Below are 15,980 nucleotides of genomic sequence, written 5' to 3'. Positions count from 1 at the left end.
ACTTAGGAATAAGTATAAGGAATAAACAATGAAAGAAAGCAAAAAATTTCCACAAAGCAAACTAGAAATCACTGCTAAAAAATTTTCAATGACCAATAAATGTAAAGACATCCTAAACTCCTGGGTTAGAATACTATTACTAAGATATGAATATTACATCCAAAACAATTTATAGGTTCAATGCAATCCTTATCAAAATCACAAAGGCATTTTCTGCACAAATAGTAAAACTCACCCTAAAAATTCATCCTAAAACTCAAATGGAATCTAAAGGGATTCCAAACAGACAAAAGAATCTTTAAAAACAACGAAGTTGGAGGTTTCATGCTTTCTGATTTCTAAACTTATTACAGACTTGCAGTCATCAAAACAATGTGGTACTGGCATAAAAACAAAGACCAATAGACCAGAAAACCCAGAACAAATCCTTCCACATACACTTAATCCTTGCACAAATGCAGGGGGGGTTAGGAGCACCAACTCCCCTCCTGTTAGAGCTGAAAATCCATGTATAACTGCTGACTCCCCCAAACTTATTTACTAATAGCCTATTGTTGCTGGGGAAGCCTTACAGATAACAGAAAGTTAATTAACATATATTTTGCATGGTATCCATTAGATACAGTACTCTTTTAATAAAGCTAAAGAACACGTTAAGACAATCATAAGAGAAAATACATGTACAGTACTGTGAAGAATTTGCATATAAATGGACTCAGGCAGTTGAAACCTGTATTGTTCAAGGGGCAAATGCATACTCAAATGATTACTGACAAAGTTTTGAGATCTCCACATGCAAAAGAATGAAGGTAGTTCCTTGCAACACAAACAAAAACTAATTCAAAATGGATCCAAAACTACAAAACAATGGGGGGGGGCGGGGTAGAAACTTTATGCCATTAAGTTTGGCAATGATTTCTGGAATATGACAACAACAGTACAGGAAACTAATGGGAAAAATATAGATAAACTGGACTACATCAAAATTTAAAACTTGTATGCATCAAAGAATACAATCAAAAGAATAAAAAAGGCGAACTATAGAATGTGAGAAGATAATTGTAAATCATAGATTTTAAAATCCACAACACATACAGAAATACCACAACTCCGCAACAACCTGATTTAAAACTGGGCAAAGTACGGGGCACCTGGATGGCTCAGTAAGTTAAGCGTCCGACTTCGGTTAAGCGTCCAACTTCGGCTCAGGTCATGATCTCACAGTTCGTGGGTTCGAGCCCCCCACGTCAGGCTCTGTGCTGACAGCTAGCTCAGAGCCTGGAGTCTGCTTCTGATTCCGTGTCTCCCTCTCTCTCTCTGACCCTCCCCTGTTCTGTCTTTCTCTCTCTCAGAAATAAACATTAAAAAAAATTTTTTTAAAAATGGGCAAAGTACTTGAATGAACATTTCTCCAAAGAGGAAACACAAATGGCCAGGGAGTACATGAAGAGATGCTCAACATCATTAACCAATACAGAAGCGCAAATCCAAATCACAATGAGATGCCCACTTGACAACCATCAAGGTAGTAGCTACTATCCATAAACAAACAAATTCCTGAGCACCAATGGTGTAAAATGGTATAGCTGTAGTGGAAAAACAGTATGGGAGTTCCTCAAGTTAAACACAGATTAGCATACGATCCAGCAATTCTGATTCTATCAAACATTTCCTAATATTCTTTCCAAAAGGAAACTAAGGAGACCAAAAAAGCAAAAAAGAAAAACCCAACGCCAAAAAGAATCAAGATGTTTTAGAGCACTAAATATTCGGGGCACCTGGGTGGCTCAGTCAGTTAAGAGTCCGACTTCGGCGCAAGTCATGATTCTCATGGTTCGTGGGTTCGAGCCCCGTGCTGGGCTCTGTGCGGACTGCCAGCTCAGAGCCTGGAGTCTGTTCTGGATTCTGTGCCTCCCTCTCTCTCTCTCTCTCTGTCTGACCCTCCCCTACTCATGATGGCTCTCTCTCTCTCTCTCTCTCTCAGAAATAGATAAAACATTAAAACAATTTTTAAAGATTTTAAAGTTTTTAATTTTAAAATTTTAATTTAGTTTTAAAATTTTTAAAGTTTTAAAAGAACACTAAATATTCTTATGTAAAGAAAAGGATAAAAGCTGAAGCTATTTGGGAAGCTATTGATATTTTCTACTTCTTAGCCCGATACTGTTAAAAAAATAAAATTAAAAAGTCTGAAACATGACAAATCATAGACATATTATTTACACTAATCCCCAATCACTGCAGACCGGTTTAAAAGAAAGGCAATTCTGGAGTGCCTAGGTGGCCTCTCCTATCTTTTGGTTTCGGCTCAGGTCATGATCTCGCAGTTCGTGACTTCGAGCCCCACAAAGGGCTCCACACTGTCAGGGCAGTCTGACCTATACTGTGATGGATAATTAAATTCCTAAATAGAAAATTCCTCAAAAAACGCTTAATATAGTATGTTGTTCTGCTAAGAAAAGACAATTTAAAGCGAACCTGTAGGATTTAGGTCTTTTTACCTGTTCACTAATAACTTGGAATTCTCTCATTTCATCCTCAGTTAAGGGAGCACATGTTTCATCATTTTCACTGTCTTCTTGCCAGCCCATCTCCTTTAATAATCTGAAAAGAAGGTAGAAAATAAATAAATTAGAGCTTCACCCAAATAGGGTAATTCCATTTATATTTTGTGCAAGAAAACACTGTGCAGATCCATTACACACAGTTCTCAAAATACATAAAAAAAGAAGCTTTTTACTCTGCTTTTAAATCTTTCTGAAAATGAACCGGTAAGCTTAAACCGCAATAAGCTTCAAAATACTCTGCACAATTGCTTTACCTTGTTGTCAGAGGTTCTCTTGGCTCCAAATTTCCGAGACTCTAGCCTAGACACCAAAAATATTTTGCTAAATTCTTACACTAAAAGTAAAAGCAATACTCCTCATTTTCTTTAACACTGCAATAATCCATCATATTCTTAGCTACTCATTAAGTTTTTTTACTTTGAAGACAAAAGATTGGGTTATCTTACCCCCTACCTTGCATTTTTATAGTGTATTTATCTGTTGGTATCACCTGTCATCAACCTTAACACATAAAGTGGTCTTATGCTCTACAATAACAGAAAGACAACTTTTTAAAAAAACCTCTTAACTAGGATCCAAGTAAGTAAAATAACGAATAGGTTGTTCTCTTTTTCTTCCATTTTTTAAAGAAAATACCTCCATCTTAGGCAGAGAATCTCCCAAAAAAAGAGACAGAGAGTAACATGAACCAACCACTTTTCTCCAGTCAGGCAAACACCACCACAATAGCCATAGCTGATGCACCTGGCTTAACAATTTCAAAGTTTCGGCTTCTTATATGGCACATGTATTAGTCTGACTAATTAGTGTTTGTTTTTGAGTAATTAGATCTCTTAAATATTTGTTACTAATCTATTTATGTCTACTCATCTTCCAATTTGAGCCTACCACAAGGTCTTGTCCTTTTGAAATCATTTCAGAGTATCAAAGCTCAGAGAATGTGAATCAAATTTAATATTACACCCATGTACTTCTACATGTAAGATCACAGAAGTAAAATAACTTACCTACCTGATGTGAAGAAGGAAACAATTCTGGTTTCCAGACTTCCAAATTAGTATATACTGCACCAAACCCTCTAGACCAAAATGTCACAATCATCATCATTTACTGTATCTCTCATTCCTTTTAATCACTTAACACTTCTTGTCTAACACAGTCTTCACTCTTTAACCTAGATGGCTTCTCTGTGGAAGGGTATTTCCATTCCCAATGCCATCCAGTCCAGAGTCCACAAACTGAGATTGATAAAGCAATCTACCACTTTTGCTAGATACTTGTTTCGCTATTAAAAACTAAATGTTAACCAAACAATAATGCAAACAAGTTATTTCAAACTGTATAAAAGACAAGTACTCCTAAATATTCATTCTCACATTTTCCCCCTTCCTTCCGGAGGGTATAACTGTGAACTGTTCCTGAAAAAGCATTCAAAACAATTTTCTCCACAGTTAGGAATAAACTGTGACTGTCATATGTATCTTTGCTTTTTGTTAGCGTTTCTCCTCATGCTCTTTCAAACTATTACCAAATCAACCTTAAAATATGTTCACAATAACTACACACTAAGTGTTTCCAATGGCTTTCCACTTCCTAAAGAACAAACTCCTAACTTCAACACCATGACCACAAATTTAAATCTCTTACATTAGAAAACGCATAGGTTTAGAAGCAGAAGACATGGGTCACAAACAGGTATAAGACAAAGGTAAATTCCTTCACTTTCCTGAGCTATGAGGAATGAGGAAACTTGAATAATCTCAAAGGCCCTGCCTCTTTAACATCATCTCTGATTCCAATAAGGACTACACTTTCCTGTGAAAACACTCACTGGTTCCTAAAACAAATGAAGTCGGTATTCAACCCTAAACATCCCTTCACACTCCCTTCTTCCAAAATGACTACATAGTTATCCACATTAATTAATAGGAGAATGTTTTACCTTTATTTAATTTGGCTCTGAATTACAACTTTTGACTAGTTCTCAAACTATGAGATTTACCCCCAAAGTCTCCCTGAATTTCTCTGGCACTCTTTTTGTGTTAATCCATTTGAGGGTTTTGACAACAACTTACCCTTTCAACGTTCAGGCTATCCTATCTGGATGATAAACTTAAACTTGATAAACTGAGGCACCTGGGTGGCTCAGTCAGATGAGCATCCAACTCTTGGTTTCAGCTCAGGTCATGATCTCATGGGTTCGGAGTTCAAGCCCCACATCTGGCTCTGGGCTAAAAGCACAGAGCCTGCTTGGGATTCTCTCTCTCTCTCTCTCTCTCTCTCTCTCCCTCCCTCCCTCTCTCCTCTCTCTCTCTGTCCCTCCCCCATTCTCTCTCACAATAAGCTTTAAAAAACGATAAAAAATAACACTGACAAGAAAATTTAAAATGCCATATATTTCCTATTTCACATTTTCTATAATTCTTTATTTTATATTTTACACATGTGAACAAAAAAATTTTCATCCTTGTGAACCGTATCACTGACATCTGGTTTGTTAAATTTAAGCAATGTAAGTTATTACATGCATAACTTAAGAATCAAAGTTTACAAGAAATCTGAAGCCATGGAAATGAAATACCACTTCCTTTTCAAAGAAATAAAACCCAAAATTTAAAAGAAGCCATTAACTTTGTTACCTAAAAAAATGCATTAATATATATCTGTGGAACACATACAAAACATATACTTATCAAGCAGAAAGAAAACTCAAGCTAAAAATTTTAATTAAAATGGTTCCAGGGGCACCCGGGTGGCTCAGTGGGTTGAATGTCTGGCTTCTACTCAGGTCTTGATCTCAAGGTTCATGAGTTCAATCCGTGCCATGAGGCTCACTCCACCAAGACCACCTGAGATCCTTGGACCCTCCCCCACCCATGCTCTCAAAAATGAATAAACATTTTAAATAATAAAAGGTTTCCATAGTAGTTTCAAAAGGTTTACTTCCTTTTACTGATTTGGGATCCTTTTTAGCACATACAACATTTCCACAAAATACTATNTAAGGAACTGGAAGTCCAAATATTTTAAAACACCTTCAGATAAAAAAAAAATAATAAAAATGAAAATTAAAAAAAAAAAAAAGGTCATTCAAGTAGTCATCACTGATAATCTCCTTCTGCAGCATGCATGTGTTCCCATGCAACCCCCTTAGAGTTTATTCCAATTTAGAATGTTCTCTTCTTGCTCTAGTTAGCTTAGTTCCTAAATCCTATTCTCTCCATTTTCTCCTGTTAGTCACCCCCAGAGGACCAAACTCTATTGAGGTGTGGAACTTTCAAGTTTCTCTTCCCGGAGTCTTCCTGAATCAAAGAAACCACCAAAATACTTCCTACACTAAGTATGTCTGCAGATGAAAAAATAATAAGAGTAAAAATTAAAACATTCATTATAGGTACTCGGTTATCAAGAGTAGTTTCTAACAAGTACAGCTCAACTTTCCTTTGCTACAAAATACTGAAGACAAATATGAAAACCAAAAGGTATTAAAGTTTCAACTTTTTTACTACAGCCTTAATAAATTCTATAAGTAAATAATTTACCTTTATTTTATCACCTATGTTATTATCTCTCTAAAAGAAAACTCATCTTTTACCACCATTACAACACCTGGTTTTGTATACTTTCCTTCCTATGCAGAAGACTTCTTTTCATCAACTGAGCAGAAATAGTTAAAGGACTACTGGTCAAAGTGGAAAAATATCTTTGGGTACTAACTAACAAAGGAGAATCTAATTATGTGTGACCCATCAACTTCGTTCCTAGTAATTTGTTTTATACACACTTATACAAATGTTTAAAGATATAAATACAAGTATGCTCACACCAGCGTTATTTATAAAGGAGAAACACAGGGAAGGATTTCCCTGATTAGTAGGGAAATTGTGTCACAAATTATACCTAAACTACACAACAATAGCTTGAAAGGGGGTATAAAACATGATCTACTAGAATAATGGGGAAAAACTGGAATGTCTACTTATACCTATCTTTTAAAAAAAGAATTAATGCTTACTATTATTTTATGCAATGTAGGACATTGTAGACATTACTTGGCCTAAGCTCAAGGTCCCAAGCTATAACATAAGGTAAAGGGGAATTCTACAACTGGAGTGAGAATAAAAACTGTGGTTACTGATCTATTCCTATTAAATGTATAGTAATAAAATACAGTTTGCCCAAACAAGGAAAATTATAGATATTACCTCGTTAAGTAAGCTCGAAATAATCTAGCTAAATTAACTCTCAGCAAAAGGGCATTCACATTTATCATCAGCCAAACTAACTATTTTAAGCAAAAATAAGTCCCAAGTTAATATAGGAGGATTATAAAATCAAAACAAATGCCTATATTCTAATATACAATACTTACAGCTGCATCTAAAAAGAGCAGGACATGCTTTGGTAAAAGGGAACCAAAACGATCAGGACAATAAAGAAAAATGTATGAACTGGTCCAAAAAGACAAAAAACGTGGAGGACTCTTTAATATAAATTTTTTAAAAGTTATTCCACAGTAAGTGTAGCCCACTGCCCCCTATCTTAGAATTAAATCAAATTCTACAAGAAATGGCATTAAACTAAACAGAAAGTCAAGCTGATCACTTAGGCAGTTAACAAGTATCACTCTACCTTAGCCTGGTCCCAGAAGGCGTAAGAATTTTTGGTCAAAAACAATTCAGGGGCGCATGTGTGGCTCAGCTGGTTAGGTGTCCATCTCTGGACTTCTGCTCAGGTCATGATCCCACAAGTTTATGAGTTGAAGCCCCACTACCGTGGTGATACATACAATGAAACTTGACAACTGGGGAGCTGGGTGGCTCAGCCAAACTCTTGGTTTTGGCTTAGGTCATGGTTAGAGGGTTCCTGAGTTCAAGCCTCGTGAAGGACTTTGTGCTGACAGTACACAGCCTGCTTAGGATTCTCTTCCTCTCCCTCTCTCCCCCCCAAACCTCTCTATCCCACCCCTCAAAGTAAATAAAATTTTTTAAAAAAAATTTTAAATTTAATCTTACACAAAGCAATTGCAGACTAAAATACGACATAACTGTATATATCATTAGCATTTTCTTGCTTTAGTAGTTATACTGGAAAACTGCATAAATATCTATGGAATCAAGACTATAAAAATGAAACTAGACTGAAGAATAATCTAAATTAATCCTAGTATCTATGGCAGAAAAGCCTAAGTTTTGGTGCCGTAACTTCTCTCTTCATGGTGGAGATAAATCTGTTGGGAGTGTATTTCTGTAACACAACTTAAGTTTCAAGAAAAGTCTGCTTAATTAAAACAACAAAGAAAAAATCAGAAGGAATTAAACAGATGTCCATATATCCTTCATTTATTTACTAATGGTAAACCATGTGGTTTATTTCAAGCCCACATGAATGGTAAGCCATTTCTACAAAAATACCTGCTCTTAACTATAGAGTTATTGGGGGGAAATGGGAGGAACATTCACTCAAAAAGAAATTGCTAAGAGGGCTTAATCAAAATCAAAAGTTTTTGTATTTCAAAAGTCACGAATGAGAAAGTGAAAAGACAACTCAGAATGGGAAAAGATATTAGCAAATTATACCTATGATTAAGGACCTATATTCAAAATATGCAAAGAATGCTTACAATTAGACAAATAACTCTTTAAACATGGACAAAGAATTACAACAGAAGTTTCTTCACAGAAGACATACAAATGGCTACTAAGTACTTGAAAAGATGTTCAACACTGTCAGTTTTAAAGGAAATGCATATTAAAGATACCACTTATTATCCACATATTAAACATACCACAAAATGATAGCACTTCATTTCCATTAGAATGGCTAAATTAGGAGTGCCTGGGTGGGTAAGTTGGTTAAGTGTACGACTCTAGGTTTAATTGTACGACTCTAGGTTTCAGCTCAGGTCATGATCTCATGGCGACCCACTCATGCTGTCTCTCTCAAAATGAATAAAACTTAAAAAAAAAAAAAAAATAGAAAAAAAAATGGCTAAATTAAAGGCAGATGATAACAAGTGTTGGTGAGACTATGGGGAAACTGGAACCTTCCTATAATATTGATGAGAATGTAAAATAGTAAGGTCATTATGGAAAATAGTTTGGCAGTCTGAAAATGTTAAGCGTATCATCAATTCCATGCACAGTATCTACCACCAAAAGATACTATAAGCATGTCAGTACAAACACTTGTACATGAATGTTCAGAGGAGCATTATCCAGAATTTTCAATAAGTACATACAATACCCATCAAAACCGAACAAAATGTGATAGAACCATAGAGTGCACTGTGAATAAAGTAGTGACACATGCTACAACAAGTATCTTAAAATTATATGCTAAGTCAAAGAAGCCAGATATAAAACACCAAAGTATGATTCTATTTATATAAAATATCAAGCAAAGGCAAATCTACAGATACAGAAAGGAGATTGGTGGTTGCCTAGGACACAGAAAAAAATGAGGAATAAATGCAAATGAGTACAGGTTTCTCTTAGGGGAGATAGAAATGTTCTAAAACCAGACTGTGTTGACAGTTTCATAACTCTGAATATACCAAATATCACACAACTGCAAACTTAAAATGGGGGGAATTTGTGGTAAATCTCTCCATAAAACTGTTATATAAATCACAATATTTCCATAATATCAAAATCCTGTAAAGAACACAAAGAGAAAGTAAAAATGAGTACTAACCTATGTTCTGCCTCAAGCGAACTTGAAAGAACATCAGTTTGGGGGAAGGCTGAAGACCGAATTATCTGCTGGGAAATTACTGAGGCATTGCCATTCTCCTGTGGAATTTCATTTTCATCAAAGTTTCGGTTTATATCCCTTTCTTGGTGAGTACTATTGCTGTTATGCAAATTAAATGAGTCGTCATCCTGATATTTAGGGAGTTAAAAAAAAAAAAAGAATGAGCTAGAAAGTACAGTTGCTTAAAACTTTAATAGACTCTTGTTAGATTTCCAGATAATATATAACTCTTGTAATCATTATATTTAGAAGACGTTTTCAGACCATATAAACTTAAGCTGTGAAGGATACCCCCAAAGCTTTCTATGTCTATTTCTTTACAACTATTCAACAAAAGCAAATCAAAAGGATGAAGGAAGGCAACATGGAAAACAAAGAGAACATTATTTCTGCACAAGAACAACAGAATGAGAAAAAAACTGCTTCAGAAAAGAAGTCATTCTTTATGCAAATAAACAGTAAACTAGCCTTGCTTTCAGGAAGATGATTGATTTAAGTTTATTCAAAGGTTTTAAATGATTATTTGTCTAAATAGTTCAATGACACGTTAATGTCAAACCAAGAGTTTTTTGGTCTGCAATTTCAATTACCTTCTCTGAGCCAGCATGACTTTCATCTTCATGTTCCTCTTCTACTCTGTCCCTTTTCAAAGCTTTCAAAAATTCACTCTTCTTATCAGTGCGCATACGTGTCAGTTTGGTTAGACGAGGCTGCTGATTAAGTTTGTCAACAGGTGAAGAGGAATTTGAGCGATTACACTAGAAAAAATTCAGAAATACGAATAAACATGTAGACAAAGCCTATCAATGTAAAGTTTACAACTACTGCAACTTCCTACTTCATCTTTATTCACAATACAAAATTGATTTTAAAGTCTATTTTCCTCTATACCTGTATGTTTTATCTACACCAGTGAATGAGCAAGCAAGAGACTTTACTTCAAAAAAAATTTTTTTTGAAGGGAAGGAATGACTATATCTCAAGCAGGGTCCACAAAAAGCACAGAGCCTGACCATGAAATCATGACCTGAGCCAAAATCAAGAGTCAGATGCTTAATTGAGTGAGCTGCTGAGGCTAAATTAAGAGTTTAAGTAGAATTTTTTAAAACATTATAAAGCTATTTAAATATGCCTAAAATACATATAAGAGTGGTTTTTAAAACTGTGTTCTCAGTTTTAGGATTCTAATAACAGCTCCAATAAGATCTATTTTATAATTATATACACAGAGGGTTTATCAGGTAGGATATCACCAAGGAAAATGTTTGTGGTTGGGCAGAGACATGTACTGGAGTCCTTTTGTTTTGGGGGTTTTGACAGTGGAATACATTAGAAAATAGAATATGACAACTCTGTGTCACAGAGATTTATAGCCATGGAAAACTTCCATAATGCCTAATTACTGGCAACAGTTATCTACAGACTATAAGGAATCTAAACCACAATTACCAGCTGAGAATGCTGGTCCTTTCATTCTAGTTCTAAATTTTTATGATTATGAGGGGCCATGATGTTCCAACATAGTACTAGGCTCAACTGCAAATGTAGCAACATAGTCACAAGTACTTTTTTTTGACTGTGAACTAATGAAGGAACTCCGTGGTCTAGAAGTTTCAGAAACCTGGTCAAATGACCCCCGCCCCAAAAACAAAAAAAAAAACAACAAAAAAAAAAACCTTAAGTCACCAGGCATCTGAAGTCCATAAACAAACAATATGCACCTTTCCCTCCCTCTTCTCCTCTCTTGCTCCTTAAGTGTTAACACTAATAAAATATGGTAATAAAATAATAAAATGTCCATCATACCCCCCCCAAAAATTATATAATACAAATCCTCATTTTCAATTAAGGTTCAATCCTACAGCACAGCCTAACTCTTATCACAAATGTCAAAATTCCAATTGTGATAATTCTTAAAAATTTGTGGCTCACTTGTAAGTGGGTTATTTTCCTGTATTATATTCTCTATATTTTAGGATATTTGGAAAATTTGGATTAAATATCTAAGTTATTGGGGAGCCTAGGTGGCTCAGTTGGTTAGGTATCTGACTTTGGCTCAGCTCAGGTCTCTCAAAATAATAAATTAACAAACTTTAAAAAACATATCTTTAGGGGTTCCTCAGTCAGTTATGCATCCAACTTCAGCTCAGGTCATGATCTCATTGTTCATGGGTTCGAACCCCAGACCAAGCTCTGTGCTGACAGCTCAAGAGCCTGGAGTCTGCTTCAGATTCTGTGTCTCTTTCTCTCTCTGCCCCTCCCCAGCTCGCACTCTGTATCTGTCTCAAAAATAAATTAAAAAAAATTTTTTTAATATACTTAAATTATCCATCCTTGTGCAAAACTGATTACCAAAGAGCAAAGCATTTGAATCAAGTTTTAGGGAAGAACTAAAATATCTCATTTAATGTATACATTTAATCAATCTATACCTTTAGTTCTCTATTACATTATAATGATTAAGATGTGTTGCATTCCTCAGAAATAACTTTAAATAACATACTTCTTTCACTGAAGTTGCCGATGGACTAAAATTCTTGGCAGTTGTTTTAAAAGCATTGAAGTTGCCAACACCATATGTAGACTCATGAGGGAAAGAAGTCCCAACTTTATTTTCTTTAGTTTGACTTTTCCACTGAGTAGGCTAGAGGAAAACATACAAACATTAATGTCTATCAAAAACAGATTATATGGAGGAGAAAAACAAAGTGAACACGATAAAGATGACTATGTTTGACTCATAAAAATAATTATTGTATTACACCTTAATTATTCCTACATACTTCTCCTTCTTCTACAACTAAATCAAAGTCTTATAAGCCTATTTTTGCCTAATATCAAGAACAAAAGTGGGAGTTCCGAAAACCTAAAATTGAACACCAAGGAAACAGCACTATGTATTATGTAGCAAATATATTGCCAATGAATCAAGCAAAACAAAATTTTAGAGACTTACCACCACTAATACAAGAAAACACATATATGGGCAAACACATACATCATTTAAAAGATAATTAAAATTAATTGACACATAATGGATGAACTATTTCCACTTTAAAGTCAGTATTCCATCAACCACCCCTCCCACTTTGGTGTAACATCTTTAACATTCTTTTCTCAAAGTAATTCAATTGGTACCAACTTAAAACTTGCACTTTTAACAATTTAGAACTTACTTTTGTAGGTGGAGCAGCAGGTTTAGGGACTAAGCCTTTATAAACACTTGGACCAGTCCCGTTCTTAACTGGTTGTGACTGAAGATTTCCTACCACTGGGAATCCAGATAGCTGTAAGTCTTTTGTATTACCTTTCTTAATGACCAGCATCCTTGGAGTTCTAGATTTAGGATTCGGAGGATATTCTGCATAAATAAAGCACGAGCAAGAGTTACACACAGTTTAAATTTTAACATGAAATTAAACCACAAAATAAAACCCCAGCATATTCTAATCCTTGAATTTATTTAAAAATAATTGCTGTTTCCTGGGCAAAATAATTAAGCTAAGTAAGTATGAGCTATATCCCTGCTTCAGAAATAAAGCTAAAACATAATCAAACAGAATATAGCAAAGATTGCACAATGTCAATTCAAATGAATTCAGATGAACAGTGACCTAGTACATTAATTATGACCAAACCAAGATTAATTTATACACTAGCATATTTTTAATTTTTAATTGCAAATTTCATCCTAGTTTCCGGTCTTAGAATATAAAACACATTATATTTTCCTCTTCTCCATTTTAAAAAGTTTTCCTAATTCCTTCTCATTCTTATCTCACTTATGAAGTTATTATCAATAAAGAACTACAGTCCCTCTATTTCTAAATTTCTACTAACGTTATGACTAAAGAAAACAATTCTATTTTCACAATACCAAGTCATTCAAATATTTACTGGCCCTCTAACTATAATGAAGGCATTATGTAAATTATAGGGCAAGAAACTCAATCCTTCTGAAGACTGTTCTAGGAATAACAGCTAACTGAAAACTGTTTTCTCATGACAACTTCAATTATTAAAATATGAAAAACTGCCCGGAGAGTTTAATTTTACCCCTAGAATTTGGTTACTGTCAATGTTACGTGTGAGCATGTTCAAAATTATTGTGGTGAATGAAGTAGGTCTTTCTTCCTTCTAAAACTTCTCAAAGAATCAGTTTCAGAGCTGAAGAGTTTAGAATAAAAGAATTAAGGAGAGAAAGCTTAGGAAATCAAAATCAAAATTAGCACTGTGTATTAAATAAGATCCGGTAAGATGTTGAGTCGCCTACCTGTTTGTGATGATGGCTCCACCTCAAACAAACCAAACCAAAATTCCTACCGGATCATCTCAAAAACTAGACTAAACAAGGACTTAAAGGGGCATGAAGGGACTCTCAAAGTTCATCAGAGGCTTCAAACTCTTCAAAATATAGAGCTGGTATGATGCTTCATTTATTTTACTGCTGATGTATAAAAGAACATGGGCCTAGAGCAAACTGAGCAAATCTTCTTAAAAGTTAAACACATGGCTAGTCTAAGGCAAATATTCCAAATTCTTGGATGCCTTAAAAGGCCCAAGAAATATAGGCTAAGAAAGAAATCTTTGGTCATACAAGAACACAGAAATTAAATCAGCAATATACAGCAATTTCAAAGAACCTACACAATTAAGTCAACAAAACAAAAATTAAGAATAAAGATCATTCAGGGTGCCTGGATATCTCAGTTCAGTTGTCTGATTCCTGACTTTCGTTCAGGTTACAATCTCACAGTTCATGGGGTTGAGCCCCACATAGACTCACTGTGTTGACAGCAGAGAGCCTGCTTAGAATTCTCTCTCTCCCTGTCTCTCTGCTCCTCCCCTGCTCACACATGGGCTCGCGCTCTCTCTCTCTCTCAAAATAAGTAAACTTAAAAAAAAAGAAGAAGAAGAAAGATCTCACAAGTGAATAAAGAACACTAGAAACAGCATTAAGCAATTTAATCTTTGCAATTATTCTGGTAAACAGATGATGAAATGGGAATAAAACTGTAAAAAAATAAAAAAATAACCTAAAATGAATCTCAAGAATCACTAACTGATGCTGGGAAATTCAAAAGATATTAAGAGTCTGCAATGTCTCAGAGGAATTCAAGTGCTTAAACAGGACATTTCTATCAATACATCACAATTAAACAAGTTCAAACAGAACTGATAAGCACACTTCCAGTTCAAAATGGCTCATTAAACACACAAGTTTACCTTCTTTAAAGTAGGTCCTACGTTAAAAGTAGTATAATGGAGAAAAACAAACAGGAAAAGGGTCATCATAATCAGCAAGGGGTGATGTCGACCGACATCTCTAAAAAAAAGAAGTTAAAAAAAAACAAACAAAAACTTTATAGAATGTGCACAAAGGAACCTAACAACTGATCTACCTTGAATCTTGGATTATAGACCTTGACTTGAAAAAGCCATACATGGCAGAGGGCAGAAGTGAAACTTTCAAAGATCAATCACTATAAAAAGATCCTTACTAAAGGAAATCCTAAATAATGTACTACAGGCAGAAGAAAAATGATCCCACATGGAAAGCTGAAGGTACAAGAAAAAAAAGTAAAATTTTTGTGTATAAGCAATCATTAATCAAAATTAGAAGGCAGAAGAGAAAGAGTAGGTAAGCAAACAGGGTTATGTTATCTTTAAACCTCAATATACCTCCTGACTACAAAATTCACTTTCTTAAAATTGGATTCCTGGACACCTAGAGCAAAAAATAATCTAGTTTTTTCCTCAAAGAGGTCTTCAGGGCAAAGAGAATACTCTATAAAGAAGGTGAAGGGACATGGCTGGCTCAGCAGGTAGAAGATGCAACTCTTTATCTCAGGGTCTTGAATTCAAGCCCCACGTTAGATGTGGAACCTATCTTTTAAAAAAGAATAATGGTGAAGCCTAAGAAATAAATCACAGAAGACTAAGTACCAAAGTAAAAGATGATAAAGATGCCTAAGGAAGATAATAAGGTTTGGGAGAGAAGAGAAGCAGACATATTGCTAATGCACTTACAGCATTCATATTCAAATATTATAGTACAGAAGATAAGAACATGTACTTTTATACCAGGTTTATAGAGTCTTGTTCCAACCTTATTAATTCTTTCATCTATAAAATGAAAAATAGCTCCTGTCAGAGGATTACTATACAGTATTTTTAAATACTAGAAAAAATATCCAGAAAAGTCAGACTATCTCCATTATGCTTCCAATCATATTTCAATATGGTATTAAACTTTAAGTTGATTTACAAGGTTATAGAAAATAAGAAAAAATTCTAAAATAAACATAATACAGACTAACCTATGTCCTGTGTAACTGTGCAGAATATACTATGTAAACGTATCCATTTAAGAACAAATGTTCTTAAGAGCAATCATTACAATAATGAAAAGGATGATGGCAGTACTAATTGCCCAAACTTTATTTGAGTCATTTATATTACAGTTGCCCCTTGAATAACAAGTTCTGAAATGTACCAGTCCACTTACATCCAAGTATTTTTCCAATAAATACAGGACAGTATTTTAGTGTATTTTCTCTTATGATTTTCTTAATAAAGTTTTCTTCTCTGTAGCTTACTTTGTCACAATATATAACACACATAATACACAAAATATGTTTTAATTGCCTATAGTAG

At 34.6% G+C, this 15,980-nt stretch overlaps 1 protein-coding gene across 2 annotated transcripts in view; it reads right to left on the bottom strand.

Moving 5' to 3' along the window:
• Positions 1–15,980, bottom strand: part of GPBP1 (GC-rich promoter binding protein 1) — a 72,985-nt gene that overhangs the window by 4,921 nt on the left and 52,084 nt on the right. For both annotated transcript variants that reach the window (XM_077773002.1, XM_077773003.1), the window contains 5 exons: positions 12,500–12,684; positions 11,827–11,967; positions 9,914–10,081; positions 9,264–9,451; positions 2,502–2,604 (listed from right to left, as the gene is read on the bottom strand). In XM_077773002.1, the coding sequence (XP_077629128.1) occupies positions 2,502–2,604; positions 9,264–9,451; positions 9,914–10,081; positions 11,827–11,967; positions 12,500–12,684 (785 nt within the window). The remainder of the gene's footprint in view (positions 1–2,501; positions 2,605–9,263; positions 9,452–9,913; positions 10,082–11,826; positions 11,968–12,499; positions 12,685–15,980) is intronic.

This window comes from Crocuta crocuta, unplaced genomic scaffold, assembly GCF_008692635.1.
Source record: "Crocuta crocuta isolate KB4526 unplaced genomic scaffold, BGI_CrCroc_1.0 scaffold107, whole genome shotgun sequence".
NCBI lineage: Eukaryota > Metazoa > Chordata > Mammalia > Carnivora > Hyaenidae > Crocuta > Crocuta crocuta.
This window is presented reverse-complemented; position numbering and strand designations above follow the sequence as displayed.